Source organism: Myotis yumanensis, unplaced genomic scaffold (genome assembly GCF_028538775.1).
Source record: "Myotis yumanensis isolate MYYU_CA2020_CCGP unplaced genomic scaffold, mMyoYum1.0.hap1 SCAF_9, whole genome shotgun sequence".
Taxonomy (NCBI): Eukaryota; Metazoa; Chordata; class Mammalia; order Chiroptera; family Vespertilionidae; genus Myotis; species Myotis yumanensis.
In genome coordinates this window covers 84,244,977-84,263,175 of record NW_027223760.1, presented here as the reverse complement: position 1 = coordinate 84,263,175, position 18,199 = coordinate 84,244,977, and the positions used below count along the sequence as shown (strand labels likewise).

The 18,199-nt window shown below is 57.8% G+C and overlaps 1 protein-coding gene and 1 long non-coding RNA gene across 3 annotated transcripts in view; one reads left to right on the top strand and one right to left on the bottom strand.

Moving 5' to 3' along the window:
• Nucleotides 1-18,199, top strand: part of ABCA13 (ATP binding cassette subfamily A member 13) — a 118,194-nt gene continuing 99,995 nt past the window's right edge. Inside the window, 6 exon segments of the mRNA XM_070424853.1 lie at nucleotides 1-70; nucleotides 6,232-6,325; nucleotides 8,444-8,567; nucleotides 12,251-12,402; nucleotides 14,139-14,167; nucleotides 17,719-17,882. Of these exon segments, the coding sequence (XP_070280954.1) occupies nucleotides 2-70; nucleotides 6,232-6,325; nucleotides 8,444-8,567; nucleotides 12,251-12,402; nucleotides 14,139-14,167; nucleotides 17,719-17,882 (632 nt within the window). The 5' untranslated portion in view covers nucleotide 1.
• On the bottom strand, nucleotides 12,545-16,367 carry LOC139016592 (uncharacterized). 2 transcript variants are annotated; one of them, XR_011472697.1, is made up of 3 exons: nucleotides 16,262-16,367; nucleotides 13,961-14,359; nucleotides 12,545-13,878 (listed from the first exon to the last, which is right to left on the bottom strand). It is a non-coding gene; the product is annotated as an uncharacterized lncRNA (long non-coding RNA). The 2 variants fall into 2 exon arrangements; XR_011472698.1 differs by having other exon boundaries at nucleotides 12,547-13,878; nucleotides 13,961-14,199.

The following is an 18,199-nucleotide window of genomic DNA, read 5'->3' as shown; positions in this document are numbered from 1 at the left end:
CATGTGGCCGGCCGGGCACCAGCTCGGAGCCCTGGTCTGGAAGAACTGGCTGGTCCGATGCCGGTACCGGGTGAGTGGGGCCCCTGCTCCGGTCGGTGGGGTCCCTGGTGGGGGGGGACAGAGGGGCTGGGGCTGCCCCTCCTGCAGGGAACCGGGACCTGCCCTCGGGCCGCAGTGGCCGACCGAGGCCCGCACACCTTCGGCGGCGTGTGGTCAGGAGAGGCGGGTGGGGGACTCTGAAAGGACAACAGGCGGAGTTTCAGCCCGTGGCTTCGCCTCTTGTGAACCCTAACCGGTGGGTCCTCCGGCGGCGGGACCAGGTGTGACCGTAGTCCGTGACCCTTAGTCTATGACCAGTGCGTCCTGGGCCGCCTCCCCCAGTGCCCTCGGCTGGTCTGGTCCGGCGGAGCCAGGGGGGCCAGTGTTACCCTCTCCTGCCGGGCCTGAATCCGGGGGATGGGGTCGCTCAGGGTAGCTTGTGGTTTCTGTCAGTCCTCACCAGCATGTTCCCCTCCCTGGTCTTCAGACATGGAAGCGGGGGGGGGGGGGGGGGGGGGGGGCAGAGACAGACACCTCAACAGGTTGCCTCCCGCACCTGCCCCAACCGGGAGCCTGCAGCTGAGGCTCCTGCCCTTGACTGGGAATCAGACCCCAGGCCCTCGGCCGCCGGCACTCTCACCATCCGGCCCAGCAGCCAGGGTGGAGCCCAGCCTGTAGCAGGTGCCCGTGGTGGGCCCGGTGCCGGCTCTACTCGCTGCCCGTCCAGCAGGGACCCGTGCCTGGCCCACGCGGCCGTGCTGAGGCCTCTGCTGTGACTACGCCCTCCTCTGGGCGGCTTCTCTGGAATGGATTTCCTGGAGCTGGGTTTCGGGGGGCAGGTGAGGACACCTGTGTCGGGCAGGTCGGTGCCGTGGGCAGGGCCCCCAGGAGCCCCCGCCTGGCCGTGTCTGAGCAGTCTCATCGGCATTGGCAGGTTCGCTGGGGGCGGGCCCGGCCCTACGGCCACAGGCGCTCATAGCGTGTCCCCTTCATGTCCAGTCTGACCGAACGTCAGTCTGAGGCTTCTTTCTCATTTGAACAATTTCGTGACGACAACAAAAAGAAAAAATGTTGTAAGGGGAAAAAGGAAATGTATGTTTTTAAGTTTAACAAATTAATAACAAGACATAACATAAAAGAAACTATAAAATGATGCCTGCTGCTCAGAGTCCTCTTCGCTCTGCAGTCTCGGGGGTTTGATGTGGAAGAGAAGCTGGCCCACTCGGCTGCACAGCCCCCACCTGCCCGTCACCTCCCAGAGCGGTGACTGTTCTCGGGGTGCAGGGACTGTTCTCGGGGGGCAGGGACTGTTCTCGGGGCGCAGTGATTGTTCTCAGGGCGCAGGGACTGTTTTCGGGGCACAGTGACGGTTCTCGGGGCGCAGTGACGGTTCTCGGGGCGCAGTGACTGTTCTCGGGGCGCAGGGACTGTTCTCGGGGCGCAGGGACTGTTCTCGGGGTTCAGTGATTGTTCTTGGGGCGCAGGGACTGTTCTCGGGGCGCAGGGACTGTTCTCGGGGTGCAGGGACTGTTCTCGGGGCGCAGGGACTGTTCTCGGGGTTCAGTGATTGTTCTTGGGGCGCAGTGATTGTTCTCGGGCGCAGTGACGGTTCTCGGGGCGCAGGGACTGTTCTCGGGGCACAGGGGCCTTTCTCAGACAGGTGCCTCCAGTCTTCTGTCTGCGTCTGGCCTGTGACTGCCCTGTCCCCTCCCCCATCAACGGGCTCCGATTCCTCCCACAAATGAGCGCTGGTGCTGGCCTTTGGGTTTGGTGAGCGTTTCCCGAGGGCCTGGGCCAGTGGAGGGGCTGGAGCTGAGCTTCATGCAAGGACGTCTTGTCCTAAAAACGCGTGGTCCTCTCCCGACTGTGGGTTCGCGGGGCTGACAGAGAGAATAAAACTCGGCTCACACCTCGTCCCTCTCCACACGAACCACTGGATTCTTGCTTTCAGGGCCACTTTCTCTTAGACGCAGACGCAAATGATGGTACCTTCACCGGGCTTCTCCTAACCCCGGACTTCTCCTCCCCCCCAGGCTCCCCCTCCCCCAGGCTTCTCCTCCCCCCCGGGCTTCTCCTCCCCCCAGGCTTCTCCTCCCCCCTAGGCTTCTCCTCCCCCCTAGGCTTCTCCTAACCCCGGACTTCTCCTCCCCCCCAGGCTTCTCCTCCCCCCAGGCTTCTCCTCCCCCCTAGGCTTCTCCTAACCCCGGACTTCTCCCCCCCCCAGGCTTCTCCTCCCCCCCAGGCTTCTCCTCCCCCCCAGGCTTCTCCTCCCCCAAGGCTTCTCCCCCCCCAGACTTCTCCTCCCCCCCAGGCTTCTCCTCCCCCCAGGCTTCTCCTCCCCCCTAGGCTTCTCCTAACCCTGGACTTCTCCCCCCCCCAGGCTTCTCCTCCCCACTGAGCTTCTCCTTCCCCTGGGCTTCTCCTCCCCCCTAGGCTTCTCCCCCCTAGGCTTCTCCCCCCTCCACGCTTCTCCTCCCCCCTAGGCTTCTCCTCCCCCCTGAGCTTCTCCTTCCCCTGGGCTTCTCCCCTGGCTCCTAGGAAGCCCCTGAGGCTCTCAGCTCCACACTGGGGGGCTCTCCACTCAGCACAAAGCTGAGTTCAAGCCACGCCCCCCCCCCCCCCCCCCCGTTAGAGAACCCCAGGAAAGGCTTGGTATCTGCCTCCTGCCTTAGGGCCTGGTCCTCACAGCTCCACGGGGAAGCCACTTGTTTTCTCTAAAATCCCCGCCTGAGCTCCAAGGACCTCCCACCTCAGAACCTGCATGTGCGTGTGCGTGCGCGTGTGTGCGTGTGCGTGCGCGTGTGTGCGTGTGCGTGTGTGTGTGCGTGTGTGCGTGTGCGTGTGTGTGTGCGTGTGTGCGTGTGTGCGTGTGTGCGCGCGCGCGTGTGTGTGTGTGTGTGTGCGTGTGCGTGTGCGCGCGTGCGTGTGTGGGTGTGTGTGTGTGCGTGTGCCACACATTTCTTTGAGGTTTTGTCCACTCCTGGATTCAGGTGCTAAAAGCCTACCTTGATGTTAAAGAATAGTTTCCCTTAGAGGCAATGTTGCTCACAGTTTCTGTATTTTCGGAAATTGCAAAAAATGACAGATATCCAGCCCCAGAAGTCAAGTAACTTTTTCTTTTAAATGTGTTTAAGTCTTAGAGGTAGGTTTTGCTGGTTTTGTGTCATCACAAGCCATCAGCTACGTGGCTTTCCTTTGCTAGAAAGGTCCAAGGGTGTGAGCAGGGCCCAGAGGTCAGAGGTCAGGAGCCTGACCTCTCCGATAGGCAGGTTGGGAAAAGATGGAAGGATGATTTCTGACGAGATGCTATAGTTGTTGGGTGTGTATGTTTTTTTTTGTTGTTTTTTGAGCAAAAGCAAAGTTTCATTACAGAAAAGCTCCCAGCTGCAGGGAGGGGACCCAAGCGGGTAGTTGTGTGTTTTTAAAAAGCCGCAGAATAGCTTCATATTGAGGGAAAAACAGGAAGTTTAAGCAATAACAGCTTGGGGCTGGAAGTGTTGGGGGAGGAGTTAAAGCAGCGGTTCTCAACCTGTGGGTCGCGACCCCTCTGGCGGCCGAACGACCCTTTCACAGGGGTCGCCTAAGACCATCCTGCATATCAGATATTTACATGACGATTCATCACAGTAGCAACATTACAGTTATGCAGTAGCAACGAAAATAATGTTATGGTTGGGTCACAACATGAGGAACTGTATTTAAAGGGCCAGAAGGTTGAGAACCACTGGGTTAAATGAATGACGACCTGTCAGTGGTTTTACACTGAAAACGGTTAAAAATGGAGTCACTGGTGTGGAATCTTGTGCTAAAAGGGGTGACTGAGGCTCATTCACCAAATCCTTTCACCTGGAGTCCTGGGGAGCCAACACGGGCAAGGCCGTCAGTGGGCAGCCCCACTGTGGGGAGTGTATCAGTCAGCGCAGCTGTAACAAATACCGAGGCCGCGCCTTCAGCACATGCTTATATCTCAGCACGGTGTCCAGGAGAGTTAAGTCCAGGTGTGGGCGGGCTGGGTCCTCCTGAGGCCTCTGGGTCTTCCCTCTGTTTGTCTGTGTCCTAACTTCTCCTTATTTTTGTTTCTGACAATTTTACTCAACTATTTGGGGAAAATGCATCCTTTTTTTTAAAATCCTCACCCAAGAATATTTTTCCCATTGATTTTTTTTTTTTTTTTTTTAGAGAGAGAGTGGAAGGGAGAGGGAGAGACAGAGGGAGAGAAACATCGATGTGAGAGAGACACATCGATTAGTTGCCTCCTGTTCACACCCCGACTGGGAACGGGGATTGAGCCTGCAACCAAGGTTCACGCCCTTGACTGGGAATTGAACCCGCAACCCTGCAGTCTGTGGGCCGCGGCTCTAACCACTGAGCAACAGAGCAGGGCAAAATGAATTCCTTTTATGTAGAAGCAGGTTGTTACAGCGACAGATGGAAGCTCGGGCTGTTTCTAAAGGACGGAGCAGGGCATGGGTTCTCCGTTTATGGGACGCAGTCCGACCGGACGAGGCCCACCTGCTGCCTGGAACCTCATCCTAACCAACCGCACCTGCCAGCCCTGTTCCCAAATCAGCTGATGGTCCGAGGTCAGGGGTCAGGACTTCAGCGAGGGAATTGGGGGGCACAGTTCAGCCCATGGCAGCGTGTTGGCACCGTCCGCTGGGCTCTGTCCTGTGAGCCCAAGGAGACTCATGCTCGCCCCCATTGCTTGGACCTTCTGGATGGTACAGCGCCCCCGGGTGGCTTGGACCTCAGTGCCACCCCCAGCCCCACCCCAGGGAGAAAGATGCTGCTTAGCCCACGGGCGTCAAGAGACTCCCTCCAAGTCGTCCTCCCTAAGACCCCTCGCCTTCTGCGCTCAGCACGGAGGGAGCGAGGACCCCGCCGCACCCTGCCCTCCCGTGGGTGGGGGGCCGAGCGGCAGGTTTGGGCTCTCGGTGGGACTCCTGTTAGTGTGAACCGTGTTTCTTTTGTTTTACAAACAAACCTGATACTCTGGGAAAGCGTCCCCTTCTGAGAGGCGGGGACCGCATGCCCCGAGGGCACAATGGAATTTCACGCCCTGCGCAGAGCCCTTTGTCTCCCAGGAGCAGCGGCCTCGGCTAATTACAGGCTTCCCTGCCGCTTCCTGGATATTCTAGCCGCTCCCACCCAGGTGTGTCCTCTCACCCAGTGAGGTCTCCCTCCTCCATTCTTTTACAGTTTTATTGTTTGCACGGAATGTTCTAGTCCTTGTGGTTTTCAGTTGCAACCAAAACCACCAGCTCCCTGAGCAACTGGAGGATTTAGAAATGGGTTTGCCCTGGCTGGTTTGGCTCAGTGGATAGAGCATCAGCCTGCGGATAAAAGGGTCCTGGGTTCGATTCCCATCAAGGGCACGTACTTTGCTACTCCCTGGCCTGGGCCCTGGTCGGGGTGCGTGCCGGAGGCAGCCAGTCGATGTGTCTGTCTCACATCGGTGTTTCTGTCTTTCCTTCTCCCTTCCGCTCTCCGTAAAAATCAATGGGAAAATCCTTGTGTGAAGATTAACAGATAAACAACAGAAAATGGGTTTGAAGCAGAAGGAAAGTTACTTCATCTGCAGGCCTGAGATTCAGCCCAGGTTCCGTCACAGCTGGTTCAAGGATACGGGGCAAACGAGCTATGTCCTTGGTGCGCTGTGTGCAAAGCGGGCTCCCCACTCCCTGCTGGGAGGGGAGGGTGGGTGACTAAGGGCTTGGCAGCACTGCAGGGCGTGCGAGTGAGGACGGGGCCTGGTCTCCTGGACCTCGGCACCTGAGAAGAGCCTGCCTGCGGCCTCTGCTTCCTCTCCTTTCTCCGGTGACCTCTGGGGCCCTGTCCCCAACCACTGTTCTCAGAGACCCACGGCAGGAGGCTCAGCCTGGCCAGTGTGGCATTTAAAAAAAATGCTTTTATTGATCTCAGAGAGGAAGGGAGAGGGAGAGAGAGAGAAACATCAATGATGAGAGAGAATCATCACCAGCTGCCTCCTGCACGCCCTACACTGGGGACCGAGCCCGCAACCCAGGCCTGTGCCCTGACCAGGAATTGAACCGTGACCTCCTGGTTCAGAGGCTGATGCTCAACCACTGAGCCACCCAGCGGGCCTGTTTGCCATTTTTTAAGAGATGGAGATACCGTAACGCGTTGCAGTTTATTCAGCACTATTTTGTTTAAAATCAACCACTTCCCCAGGTCCTGTGCCTCGCGGAGTTCCTCTGGCCATGCATCCTGTTCATCATCCTGACAGCACTTCGTCTTCAAGAGCCTCCCCGGCACCGAGACACCTGTGAGTGTCGCCTTATTGCCAGTCTCCAGGGAGAGCGCAGCCCTCCTTCCGCTCCCGGGAGCTCGGGCTCTGAGTGGACGCACGGGAGGCTCCCCTGTCCCATCACAGAGGCTGCGGTTCTGGGGTGTCGGCAGCAGCGTTTACAGCTTCCCTCTTGGGAGTAATAGCCACATGTTTGCTCACTCTGCCAGACAGATTGACTCTTCTAGCTTAGCTGACCCACCCGGCTGGTGGGCGGCTGTCCACCCGGTTCTGTGGGCCACGCCGTGTGGATGCGTGACTTCCACATTCCCTACGGTTACCAGGGTCCCAGCCGTTCTCATCCATCGTGTGTGTGTGTGTGTGTGTGTGTGTGTGTGAGAAAGGCGGGGGTGGAGTGTGTGTGTGTGTGAGTGAAGGGCAGGGGCGGAGTGTGTGTGTGTGTGTGTGAAGGGCAGGGGCGGAGTGTGTGTGTGTGTGTGTGTGTGTGAAGGGCAAGGGTGGAGTGTGTGTGTGTGTGTGAGTGAAGGGCAGGGGCGGAGTGTGTGTGTGTGTGTGTGTGTGAAGGGCAGGTGCGGAGTGTGTGTGTGTGTGTGTGTGAGTGAAGGGCAGGGGCGGAGTGTGTGTGTGTGTGTGTGTGTGTGTGAGTGAAGGGCAGGGGCGGAGTGTGTGTGTGTGTGTGTGTGTGTGTGAAGGGCAGGGGCGGAGTGTGTGTGTGTGTGTGTGTGTGAGTGAAGGGCAGGGGCGGAGTGTGTGTGTGTGTGTATGTGTGTGAAGGGCAGGGGCGGAGTGTGTGTGTGTGTGTGTGTGTGTGTGAAGGGCAGGGGCGGAGTGTGTGTGTGAGTGTGTGTGTGTGAAGGGCAGGGGCGGAGTGTGTGTGTGTGTGTGAGTGTGTGTGTGAAGGGCAGGGGCAGAGTGTGTGTGTGTGTTGTGTGTGTGTGAAGGGCAGGGGCGGAGTGTGTGTGTGCGTGTGTGTGTGTGAGTGTGTGTGAAGGGCAGGGGCGGAGTGTGTGTGTGTGTGTGTGTGTGTGAAGGGCAGGGGCGGAGTGTGTGTGTGTGTGTGTGTGAGAAAGGCAGGGGGTGGAGTGTGTGTGTGTGTGTGTGTGTGAGAAAGGCAGGGGGTGGAGTGTGTGTGTGTGTGTGTGTGTGTGTGTGAAGGGCAGGGGCGGAGTGTGTGTGTGTGTGTGTGTGTGAAGGGCAGGGGCAGAGTGTGTGTGTGTGTTGTGTGTGTGTGAAGGGCAGGGGGTGGAGTGTGTGTGTGTGTGTGTGTGTGTGAGAAAGGCAAGGGGTGGAGTGTGTGTGTGTGTGTGTGTGTGAAGGGCAGGGGCGGAGTGTGTGTGTGTGTGTGTGTGTGTGAAGGGCAGGGGCGGAGTGTGTGTGTGTGTGTGTGTGTGTGAGAAAGGCAGGGGGTGGAGTGTGTGTGTGCGTGTGTGTGTGTGAGAAAGGCAGGGGGTGGAGTGTGTGTGTGTGTGTGTGTGTGTGAGAAAGGCAGGGGGTGGAGTGTGTGTGTGCGTGTGTGTGTGTGAGAAAGGCAGGGGGTGGAGTGTGTGTGTGTGTGTGTGTGTGTGAGAAAGGCAGGGGGTGGAGTGTGTGTGTGCGTGTGTGTGTGTGAGAAAGGCAGGGGGTGGAGTGTGTGTGTGCGTGTGTGTGTGTGAGAAAGGCAGGGGGTGGAGTGTGTGTGTGTGTGTGTGTGTGAAGGGCAGGGGCGGAGTGTGTGTGTGTGTGTGTGTGTGTGTGTGAAGGGCAGGGGTGGAGTGTGTGTGTGTGTGTGAAGGGCAGGGGCGGAGTGTGTGCCAAGAGTCGGGGGGGACGTGAGCAGCACTTGCTAAGGGAGGTGGCTTATTGGGGCCACATTAGTCCTGAAAACCTAGGGTCCCTTCCGGTTTTTCTAAACTTCTTTGTTTTATATGATCATTAGCAGCTACACTTAAACATTTAAGAATGCAAGGGGTATTAGACTTCAGAATTTTGCCCAAATTAACCCCCCCCCCCCCCGCCCGCCCCCCGCCTCCTTCTGAGCGCAACAGCAGAATTAATTAGGCAATAGCATGACAGGACAGGTTACTCTTCTGATTCTAACTCGGTAGCAGTGCATTTCTGCCGCCGGTTGCATGGGTCAGCTCCTCGCGCCCCCTCCAGGTTACTTGCAGCCCCGGGACCTGCCCAGCCGGGGTGTCCTCCCGTTCGTCCGGGGCCTCCTCTGCAACACGGGGGCGCGGTGCCGGAACAGGAGCGACACCGGGCCGTCGCAGCCCCATCTCCGGTAAGAGACGCAGCGCCTCTCAGAGCCCGGGGGAGCGGGGCTAGCAGGGGCGCAGGCTTTGGGTAACACCTCCGTCATTTGGGACGGGCCGGAGGTCATGACAAGCACAGAGGTAGAGTCACAAGGCAGACGTGTTTATTAAATGCAAACGCACACGGCAGTGCTATCCACCCTGAGCAGTTCCCAGGCTGTTCCACAAAGTGATTGCTGAGCAACTGGCACGGCCATTTGCATGCAAAGGGTTGTTTCCTGTGGTTGAGACCGACTTCAGAACGACCTGCTCAGCTACCCGATCATGCTGGTGCCCAGTGTTGGCCTGAGCCGCCCCGTGTGGTCGTTGGCCGCGCCCCTGCCGCCCGCAGCTGCGGTCACATGAAAACAGGACCGCTGCCCTCTTCCTTCTGGGCCTGGCCCCTCCCTTCACTAGGCCACAGGTGTGCAGCTCTGACCCTCCCCACGCCACACCTGTGGTTCCTGTGGCATCAAAGAGCAAAAGGAGAAAGAGCGGGAAGTCTTTTCTGAAACAAGAGTCAAAACAAAGGGAGTTCGTTCACTGCGAGGTCCCGCCTGGCCCGGGAACCTCTGGGAGGGGGTGGGAGTGGGAGCGGCTGGCTCAGGGCGGTAGTTTGAACTTATGGGCTACGAATGACCTGCGTTTTGGATCATCTGTACCTCCTGCCATCGACTAAGCTAAGACAGTTCAAGGTAAAGCCTGTGAAAACATAGGCTCTTTATCTCGCAACTTTAAGTTACAAGAAGAAGCGGAGACGTTTCCAGGCAGTTCTGGGCAGCCTGGTGCACTGTAAACGGCGCTCACGTGTTTGAGATGGGTATTATGTACCCAAGCATTATGCAGAGAGCATCATGTGGAAATAGTCTGAAAGCAGAACCCCACGACAGTCGAGGGTTGTCGTGTGTGTGTGGAGGAGGAAGGGTGTAAAGAATTTCTGAGTTTATTTGAGCCAAACTGTCGACAATTGCTGGGAAGCAGTATCCCAACAGGTTGGGATTACGCTCGGAGAATGGCGGGTTTTCATCTATTTTTATACATTGCGATCAAAGGAGGGGACGTAGGTGGGTTACATGAAATCCACTGGTGATAGATTAGGGAGGCGGGAGAAACCTCTGGGATTGGATAAAAAGTAAAATAATAGGCACATACTTAGATGGGTGCAGGATAGCCAACAGTCAACAATTAACATGGTAATGAAGGAATTTGTGGCATCTGTCCTGGTGCCCAAGCACATTAGGTTGTGCCCCGAGGGGTCCGGAAAAAGGGAAGTTACCATTTACCCAGACATTTCAAGGGTGTGTTCTCAGAGATGCAAAAAGACAGACGGGCTCAGTGAAGGGAAAGGTTGACCTTGTCAGGGAAGATACCGGCCTAGGATGTGACTCCCCACCATCACTGCTTTAGTTAAAGTTTAATTTCAGACCCTCCTTGTGGTGGCTTTAGGTCTGAGGTCCAAGGCCGCCATGCAGGCCTCCCCTGAGCTGTCAGGTCAGCACGTGGCCCCTTCGTCAGGGAGAACCCTCTCGGGGAGGAGGGGAAGGGCTCGAGCTCTCCAGCACCTCTCAGGTGCTCCTGTCCCTCCTCACTCAGAACAGGAAACTGAAATGCTGTTCGCGTGGGAACAGGGGGGCTTCCCACCAGACGACACTGGCCCTGTCACCTAATAATTAAAAAAATATTTTTATTAATTTCAGAGAGGAAGGGAGAAGGGGAGAGAGATAGAAACATCGATGATGAGAGAGAATCATTGATCAGCTGCCTCCTGCACGCCCCACACTAGGGATGGAGCCCGAAACCCGGGCATGTGCCCTGACCAGGGATCAAACCGTCGATAGGTCGACGCTCAACCACTGAGCCACACCGGCCGGGCAAAGGCCACACACTTAACACAGCAGGCCTGGCGCAGAGGGAGTTCCGGAAGCCAGCTCGCGTCACTGGCCGGCAGTAACCTGTTTCTCCACGCCAGGGAGTAACTGTCCTTTCCTCCGGGTCCCTGCACTTCAGGCTCCGGTCAGTGTGCTGGACGCAGGGATGACAGCGGGAGCTCGGACAGGGCTCCCGCCTGCCGAGAGCCGTGGTCTTCACAGCAGCGGCACCTCGAGGCTGTGACTGACAGCCAGGGAGGCCCAGGGGTGAGAAATGAGGTGCAGTAGAGGAAGATCTGAGGAAAGAGGGGGCGGGGAAGAGGCACCAGGAGGGAGCCCACACACGGGCTAGCTCACCTCTGGCTTCTGAACCTGCCCCTGACGGCCCTTTCTCATTGGTTCTTATGTTGGTTCAACGATGAAGTCAGTTGATCTTTATCGCCATCAATAAACATCCACTTGGTCTCAGTTTGCAGATGCTCTGAGGCCAGTTTCCATTCAAGTCTGTGGAAACACGATCTCGATCTCGGCTAATTGAGTGTGAATTTCCAGGCCCTTCCTAATCCCCCCGGGGAAGTTCTTGGGCACAAGTCCCAGTTTTCCTCCCATCTGGGTTGCTATGATTCTGCAAACCCACTTCCCTTCCTGGTTTTGCTACGAGGAGCCTCCCCCTTAGCTGGCCAGCAGGGTTTCGGGGCTCACAGGCAGGGTCATGTGGGGGTTGGTGGAGAGCGGCGCGAGGCAGGGCTGGAGGGTGCAGGGGGCAAGGTCCCCGAGCAGAATTGCTTCCTCAGACCTCAGCCGACTTGATTTTAGTGATTTCAGTTTGACTGTGGTGACTCCATTTTATTCCTCACTTTATGCCCCTCTCCTCCCACCCCCCCCTGCCCTCAGCTATTCCTCACCCCTGGGCCGTCTGATAGTCTCTGACCAGCCTGTAACCCCCACTTGTTCCCATTGGCCGACCATTTTTTTTTCAGGTTTCAGCCCAACATCACCGCCTCTCAGGCCAATCTTGAGCGCAGTCTCTACAACACACTTCCACGCACGCGCGGCCTCATCAGATCTGACCGTCCTCCTGCCATTTACTTCACCCACAGCTACAAGGCACATCTGTGGACTCCCCTCCTGTGTTCTCCATACACTGATGGTGTATGGTGCCTCTGTTCACTGGTGTGTTTATTCCCAGCACCTTGCACAGGGCGTGCTGTAGCACATGCGAAAAATAAATGAAAAAAAGTGACTAGTAACCATGTAAAATGGTTACACTTCACAGATAGTAACGGGATTGAGAGCAACTTCCTTTTTTTTTTTTTTTTTTAAAGGGAAGTAAGGAGGTCGTCCCTCTGTCACTCTTTTTTTTTTTAAAAAAATATATTTTATTGATTTTTTACAGAGAGGAAGGGAGAGAGATAGAGAGTTAGAAACATCGATGGGAGAGAAACATTGATCAGCTGCCTCCTGCACACCCCGCACTGGGTATGTGCCCGCAACCCAGGTACATGCCCTTGACCGGAATCGAACCTGGGACCTTTCAGTCCGCAGGCCAACACTCTATCCACTGAGCCAAACCGGTTTCGGCGAGAGCAACTTTCTAATTTTAAGTTGGCAAAGGTTGTAAAAACCTGATTTCCACTCTGGATGACAAGCAAGGAAAATAGGCTCCTGGGGCAGCCGGTGGAAGGGGAAATGGGCACAAGTTGCATTGACAACGACTTGATATTTGGCATCAGGAATCTTAAAAACGCCCAGGACACGTACTCCTGTCGAGGGTTCTGTTGCGGTATCATTCTGCTTGCTTGAAGTCCGTCTAGGTTCCGAGCCACAGCTGCCCATCACGAGACCCATGAGCTGGTCTTCTTACAAGAGATGCAGGACCTGGCTGACGACATGCGCGAGCTGATGGACAAGGCAACAAACTTAAAACAGCTGTGGGTGGAACGCTCCCAGGCTCCAGGCAAGTCAAGCTCACACTGTCAGCCTCTCACCTGGACACGGGCCTGAGCAGCCCTGCACTGCGCCGGGCGGCCCTTCTTCCTCTTAGAATAGGCGCCCGGCCTGGGTGAGGCCCAGCACCCAGAGAGGCTGCGGAGGGCGAGCGAGAGCGAGCGAGATTCCCACCACCTCCCCCGGGATGGCACACTGGGCACAGCCTTCAGAGCGGCTGCAGCTCATCCTGCGCATCTCTGCAGACCCCTCTCCATACTCTGTCCCCCTTTCTTCTGCTACTTGCTTCCTTTCTCATCCCCTCTTCCTTTTTTAAGTCCGATCCTGCCTTACACACACACACCTTGATCACTTGGTTCCTCCCTCGGGTAGACTTGAATGGGCCTTTCTACGCTCGTAACACTTCAGTTATGATTTCTTATGCTTGGACCTCAGGGTGGGGGGCGGGTAATTGCCTGTCTTTCCATAGCTGAGTTATTGCCTACAAACTTCATCCATACTTTGGGGTCACAGTGATCCTGTTCTCGTGCCTCCCCCGCAACTTTTTAACACAACCCCATCCAGAGTTGCCAGGTGAAATACAGGACATTCAGTTAAATTTGAATTCCAGGTAAACAATTTTTTAGTTTAAATATGTTTTTATTTCCTAAATCTGGCAACCCTAAGAACCCACTTGCAATTTTTTAAAGTTTCCTCACCAGAAGATATTTTTCCATTGATTTTTTTAGAGAGAGTGGAAGGGAGAGGGAGAGACAGAGAGAAATATTGATGTGAGAGAGACACATCAATTGGTCTGTCTCCCGCATGTACCCAGACCAGGGCCGGGGATTGGGCCTGCAACCAAGATACATACATGCCCTTGTCTGGGATCTACCCTGGACCCTTCAGTCCACAGGCCAACAGTTTATCCACTGAGCCAAGCCGGCTAGGTCCAATTTTTCTTTTGAAGTGATTTTTCCCTCTTTATAGAGTAATACAAGAAAGCGAAATAGAAAGTTTGGCAGAGAAACGAAGCAGGTGAAGTTATGTATTATTTCTAAGAGAGAAACCAGCACCTTTGTGCAGGGTGGAGCCAGGAGGGGCAGATTTCACCATGGACCAAATGCATTACCACGGACTAGAACAGCTCCAAACACGAAGATGGAGTCCTGATTAGTAGGTGCTCTTGGGATCATTGTACTTTAGTAAAATGTGTTTTTCAAATGAGCTTTTCAACATTCTGTTCAAGAGAGAAATAATTTTTTTGAGAGGCAATCTCCGCTTGATTTTCAGTTTGCCACTATTTGAGCCATTTCTCACGATAAAAGAAAATCTCTATTCACAACACAACTGATGTCCGGTTTTCTGCACCAAGTAATTCTCCCGTTCTCTGTGGGCACTCAGTAGGTCTGGAAAATCACAATTTTTCGCTTTTCCTCTTCAACATTTTCTTTCTTTGCTTTCTTTTGCTCCACGTTCTCTGTCCTGTCCTGAATGGTCACAATGCCTGTGGAATGAGAGATGGATAAAATTATACTTTTTCTGCAAATTAGTGAAATCTGGTTTACCAATTTCCCCCAGGAATTTACTTTAATGTCCATGTGTTTTAGAAATCGAAAGTGGCGGTCTATTCTTCAGTCAGGCATGTAATCATATTGTGGCCCAGAGTCTGTGTTGAGCCTTTTGATTTTAGAACTAAACGGCCGCTGAGCAAGTGCGCTCTGACTGCTGGCTGAACTAACACGTCTGAAATCTTCTCTGTTGTAGGTTCTCCTTATGGCTCCAGCTTCTTAACAGTAAGTATTGCGCCGGAAGTTTGAAACATGGTCTTCAGAGACAAAACGGTTAGGCTGAAAACACGGTTTCAATCTCCTGATTTTATCTTCAGTAACAGCCCATGGACTCTGGTTTGGGGAAGGCACATGCCCCGAGGAGATGGGCTGGAAGAGGAGCTTGGTCTGGGTCCAGGGCAGCAGGTGCAGTGAGGCCTGGGGGCGGAGAAGCAGGTGCAGTGAGGTGGGGGTGGAGCAGTAGGTGCAGTGAGGTGGGGGGCGGAGCAGCGGGTGCAGTGAGGTGGGGGCGGAGTAGCAGGTGCAGTGAGATGGGGGGCGGAGCAGCGGGTGCAGTGAGGCCTGGGGGCGGCGGAGCCGCAGGTGCAGTGAGGCCTGGGGGTGGAGCCGCAGGTGCAGTGAGGTCTCGGGGGTGGAGCAGCAGGTGCAGTGAGGTGGGGGGCGGAGCAGCAGGTGCAGTGACGTGGGGGCGGAGCAGCGGGTGCAGTGAGGTGGGGGGCGGAGCAGTAGGTGCGGTGAGGTCTGGGGGGCGGAACAGCAGGTGCAGTGAGGTCTGGGGGGTGGAGCCGCGGGTGCAGTGAGGCCTGGGGGTAGAGCAGCAGGTGCAGTGAGGCCGGGGGCGGAGCAGCGGGTGCAGTGAGGTGGGGGGCGGAGCAGCAGGTGCGGTGAGGTCTGGGGGGCGGAGCCACAGGTGCAGTGAGGCCGGGGCAGAGCAGCAGGTGCAGTGAGGTGGGGGGCGGAGCAGCGGGTGCAGTGAGGTCTCGGGGGCGGAGCAGCGGGTGCGGTGAGGCCTGGGGGGTGGAGCAGCAGGTGCAGTGAGGCCTGGGGGGTAGAGCAGCAGGTGCAGTGAGGCCTGGGGGGTAGAGCAGCAGGTGCAGTGAGGCCTGGGGGTGGAGCAGCAGGTGCAGTGAGGCCTGGGGCGGAGCAGCGGGTGCAGTGAGGTGGGGGGCGGAGCAGCAGGTGCGGTGAGGTCTGGGGGGCGGAGCCACAGGTGCAGTGAGGCCGGGGCAGAGCAGCAGGTGCAGTGAGGTGGGGGGGCGGAGCAGCGGGTGCAGTGAGGCCTGGGGGTAGAACAGCAGGTGCAGTGAGGCCTGGGGGGCGGAGCAGCGGGTGCAGTGAGGCCTGGGGGTAGAGCAGCAGGTGCGGTGAGGTCTGGGGGGCGGAGCCGCGGGTGCAGTGAGGCCTGGGGGGTGGAGCAGCAGGTGCGGTGAGGCCTGGGGGTGGAGCAGCAGGTGCAGTGACGTGGGGGTGGAGCAGCAGGTGCAGTGAGGTCTCGGGGGCGGAGCAGCAGGTGCAGTGAGGTCTCGGGGGCGGAGCAGCAGGTGCAGTGAGGCCTGGGGGCGGAGCAGCAGGTGCAGTGAGGTCTCGGGGGCGGAGCAGCGGGTGCGGTGAGGTCTGGGGGGTGGAGCAGCAGGTGCAGTGAGGCCTGGGGGCGGAGCAGCAGGTGCAGTGAGGTCTCGGGGGTGGAGCAGCAGGTGCAGTGACGTGGGGGTGGAGCAGCGGGTGCGGTGAGGTCTGGGGGGTGGAGCAGCAGGTGCAGTGACGTGGGGGTGGAGCAGCGGGTGCGGTGAGGTCTCGGGGGCGGAGCAGCAGGTGCGGTGAGGTCTGGGGGGTGGAGCAGCAGGTGCAGTGACGTGGGGGTGGAGCAGCGGGTGCGGTGAGGTCTCGGGGGCGGAGCAGCAGGTGCGGTGAGGTCTCGGGGGCGGAGCAGCAGGTGCGGTGAGGTCTGGGGGGTGGAGCAGCAGGTGCAGTGAGGCCTGGGGGCGGAGCAGCAGGTGCAGTGAGGTCTCGGGGGCGGAGCAGCAGGTGCGGTGAGGTCTGGGGGGCGGAGCAGCAGGTGCAGTGACGTGGGGGTGGAGCAGCGGGTGCGGTGAGGTCTGGGGGGTGGAGCAGCAGGTGCAGTGAGGCCTGGGGGTAGAGCAGCAGGTGCAGTGAGGCCTGGGGGGCGGAGCTCTGATGTCTGTGACATCAGGTTAGCCTGAATTCCGCATCTGGGTCCCTCTGACTCGCCCTGGGCACCACTCCCGCTGCGGCCCAGGTGTCGCCACTGAGGGTCTCTGCGTCCGGGATGGACCGGAGGGGCCGGGGAAGGGGGAGCACCTTCTCCACCGGATCAGGAGGAGGTAGGGCTGTCCCGTCCGCTGGTTCTACTGCGGGTCTGACTCCATGGCCGGGGCTTGGAGTCACCGGAGAAGAAGCCGGAAGGAAGCCGTCCTGGTGGGACCTGATTGGTGAGGACATCACTCCCTGTGCGTCGGCTTTTCCTTCCGACCAGCCGCAGTGGCAGGCACTGTGCGTGTTGAAACGGGTCCGCGGGGACCGGTCCCCGCACGTTGGTTCCGCCCCAGGTCTCGGCTCCGCGCTGGGCGGTGACTGCGCCTGCGCGGACGGCCTGGCCGGGGCTGCACACGCGGGGGGAAGGGGGGGAAGGCCCTGTTTCCCGGCGGCCGCTGCCCGAGGACGGGGACGGCGTGGGACCTGCGGAGTGACGCCCCAGGAGGCGCGGACTGGGCCGCCTGAGGCCGCCGGACACCTGCCCGCGTGGCACCCTCGGGGCGGGACCCCCTGGAGGGAGCCTCCCCCCCGGACATGGCCCGCCAGGTTCGGGCACCACCGGCCTGAGGACCAGGCCCTGACGGGGCCGCGAGGGACGGGAGGCCGGGGCCGCGGGGTGAAGCCGGGGCGGTGGCCGTGGCCGGAGCCCGGGGCCCGCGGACGTGGGGGGACGTGGGGCCTGTGTCCCGGGCGGCGACGGGCACAGGGAGGCCCTTCCCGGACACGACGGCGCTGCCGCCAGGAGACAGCACGTGGGGCGCAGGCGCGGCCGGGGTCCCCACCGCCCGGTGGAAGCAGCTCCGGCCGGGAGGGCGCTCCGTGCGGTTGGGCCGCTCCTCTCCGGGCCTCGTCCTTCTCCGGGAGGAAGAACCCGCCGTGGGTTCTCACCCAGGCTGTTGGCAAAACGCTCCTGTAGCGTTATTGCTGTCCATCCTCACTGGATGCTCCCATTGGTTCTTGGAGAGGGAGGAAGGGGGGCGGGGAGGCAGGCATCCATGTGACCGCGGGCCTGGGCCGAGACTCGAACCCATGACCCTCGGGGCTCACTGCTGAGCGCACGGCCGGGCTGGCCATCATCTTTATCCCCCTTTCTCTGCGCTGACACTGTAGTGGTTGTGCCACCAGGACCTGCTCGTGCGGTGGGGAGGGGGTTGGGGATGTCTGGGGGGGGTGTTCCGTCCGGACAGGGTGGGTCACTGCCATTGGGTTTCGCTGCTGTAACAGAACAGCCCGTCGCAGTGGGTGTCCCTTCTTACGCACAATCGAACCTCGTTCATTGCTAAGACCTGCCTCGGCCCCTCTTTCCCCGGCCACACTGCACGACATTTAAAAGCCCAACCTCACAGTCATTTGCACATCTTACCTGTTCAAAACACTGTGACCTACCAGGCATGGCCTCTGCCACCTGAGGTTCTGGTTTCTTACACTCTGCAGCCCACGCCCCATCATTTAATTGATGAACAAAAATAAAGAGAAAAACCCTTGGTATCTTTTTCGATCAGGCAGATCTCAATAAGACCGAGGAGGTGATAGCGGCGTTGGAAAGCCTTCACCAGCAGCCCCAGGTCTGGGACTTCCTGCTTTTCCTGCCCAGACTGTACGCACACCATGTCCCCATCGATGATGGCCTCCGCGGTGCCGTCCACCTTCTCCAGGCTGTCTTGAAGTAAGATACAAAGAAAGTACAATGAATTGTAGGTGTGGGGTGCTTCCTCCTCACTTTTTTAATGGGAAATTATATATATATATCTGAGTAATTATTATTTTTAAATCCTCACCCAAGGGTATTTTTTCCATTGATTTTTAGAATAGAATGGAGGGATTGAGGGAGGGTGAGAGAGAGAAACATTGATGTTAGACACATTGATTGGTTGCCTCCTGCATGTACCCTGATCAGGGCTGGGAATCGCACCTGCAACCCAGATACGTGCCCTTGACCAGGAATTGGACCCGAGTCCCTTCTGTGCATTGGCTGATGCTCTA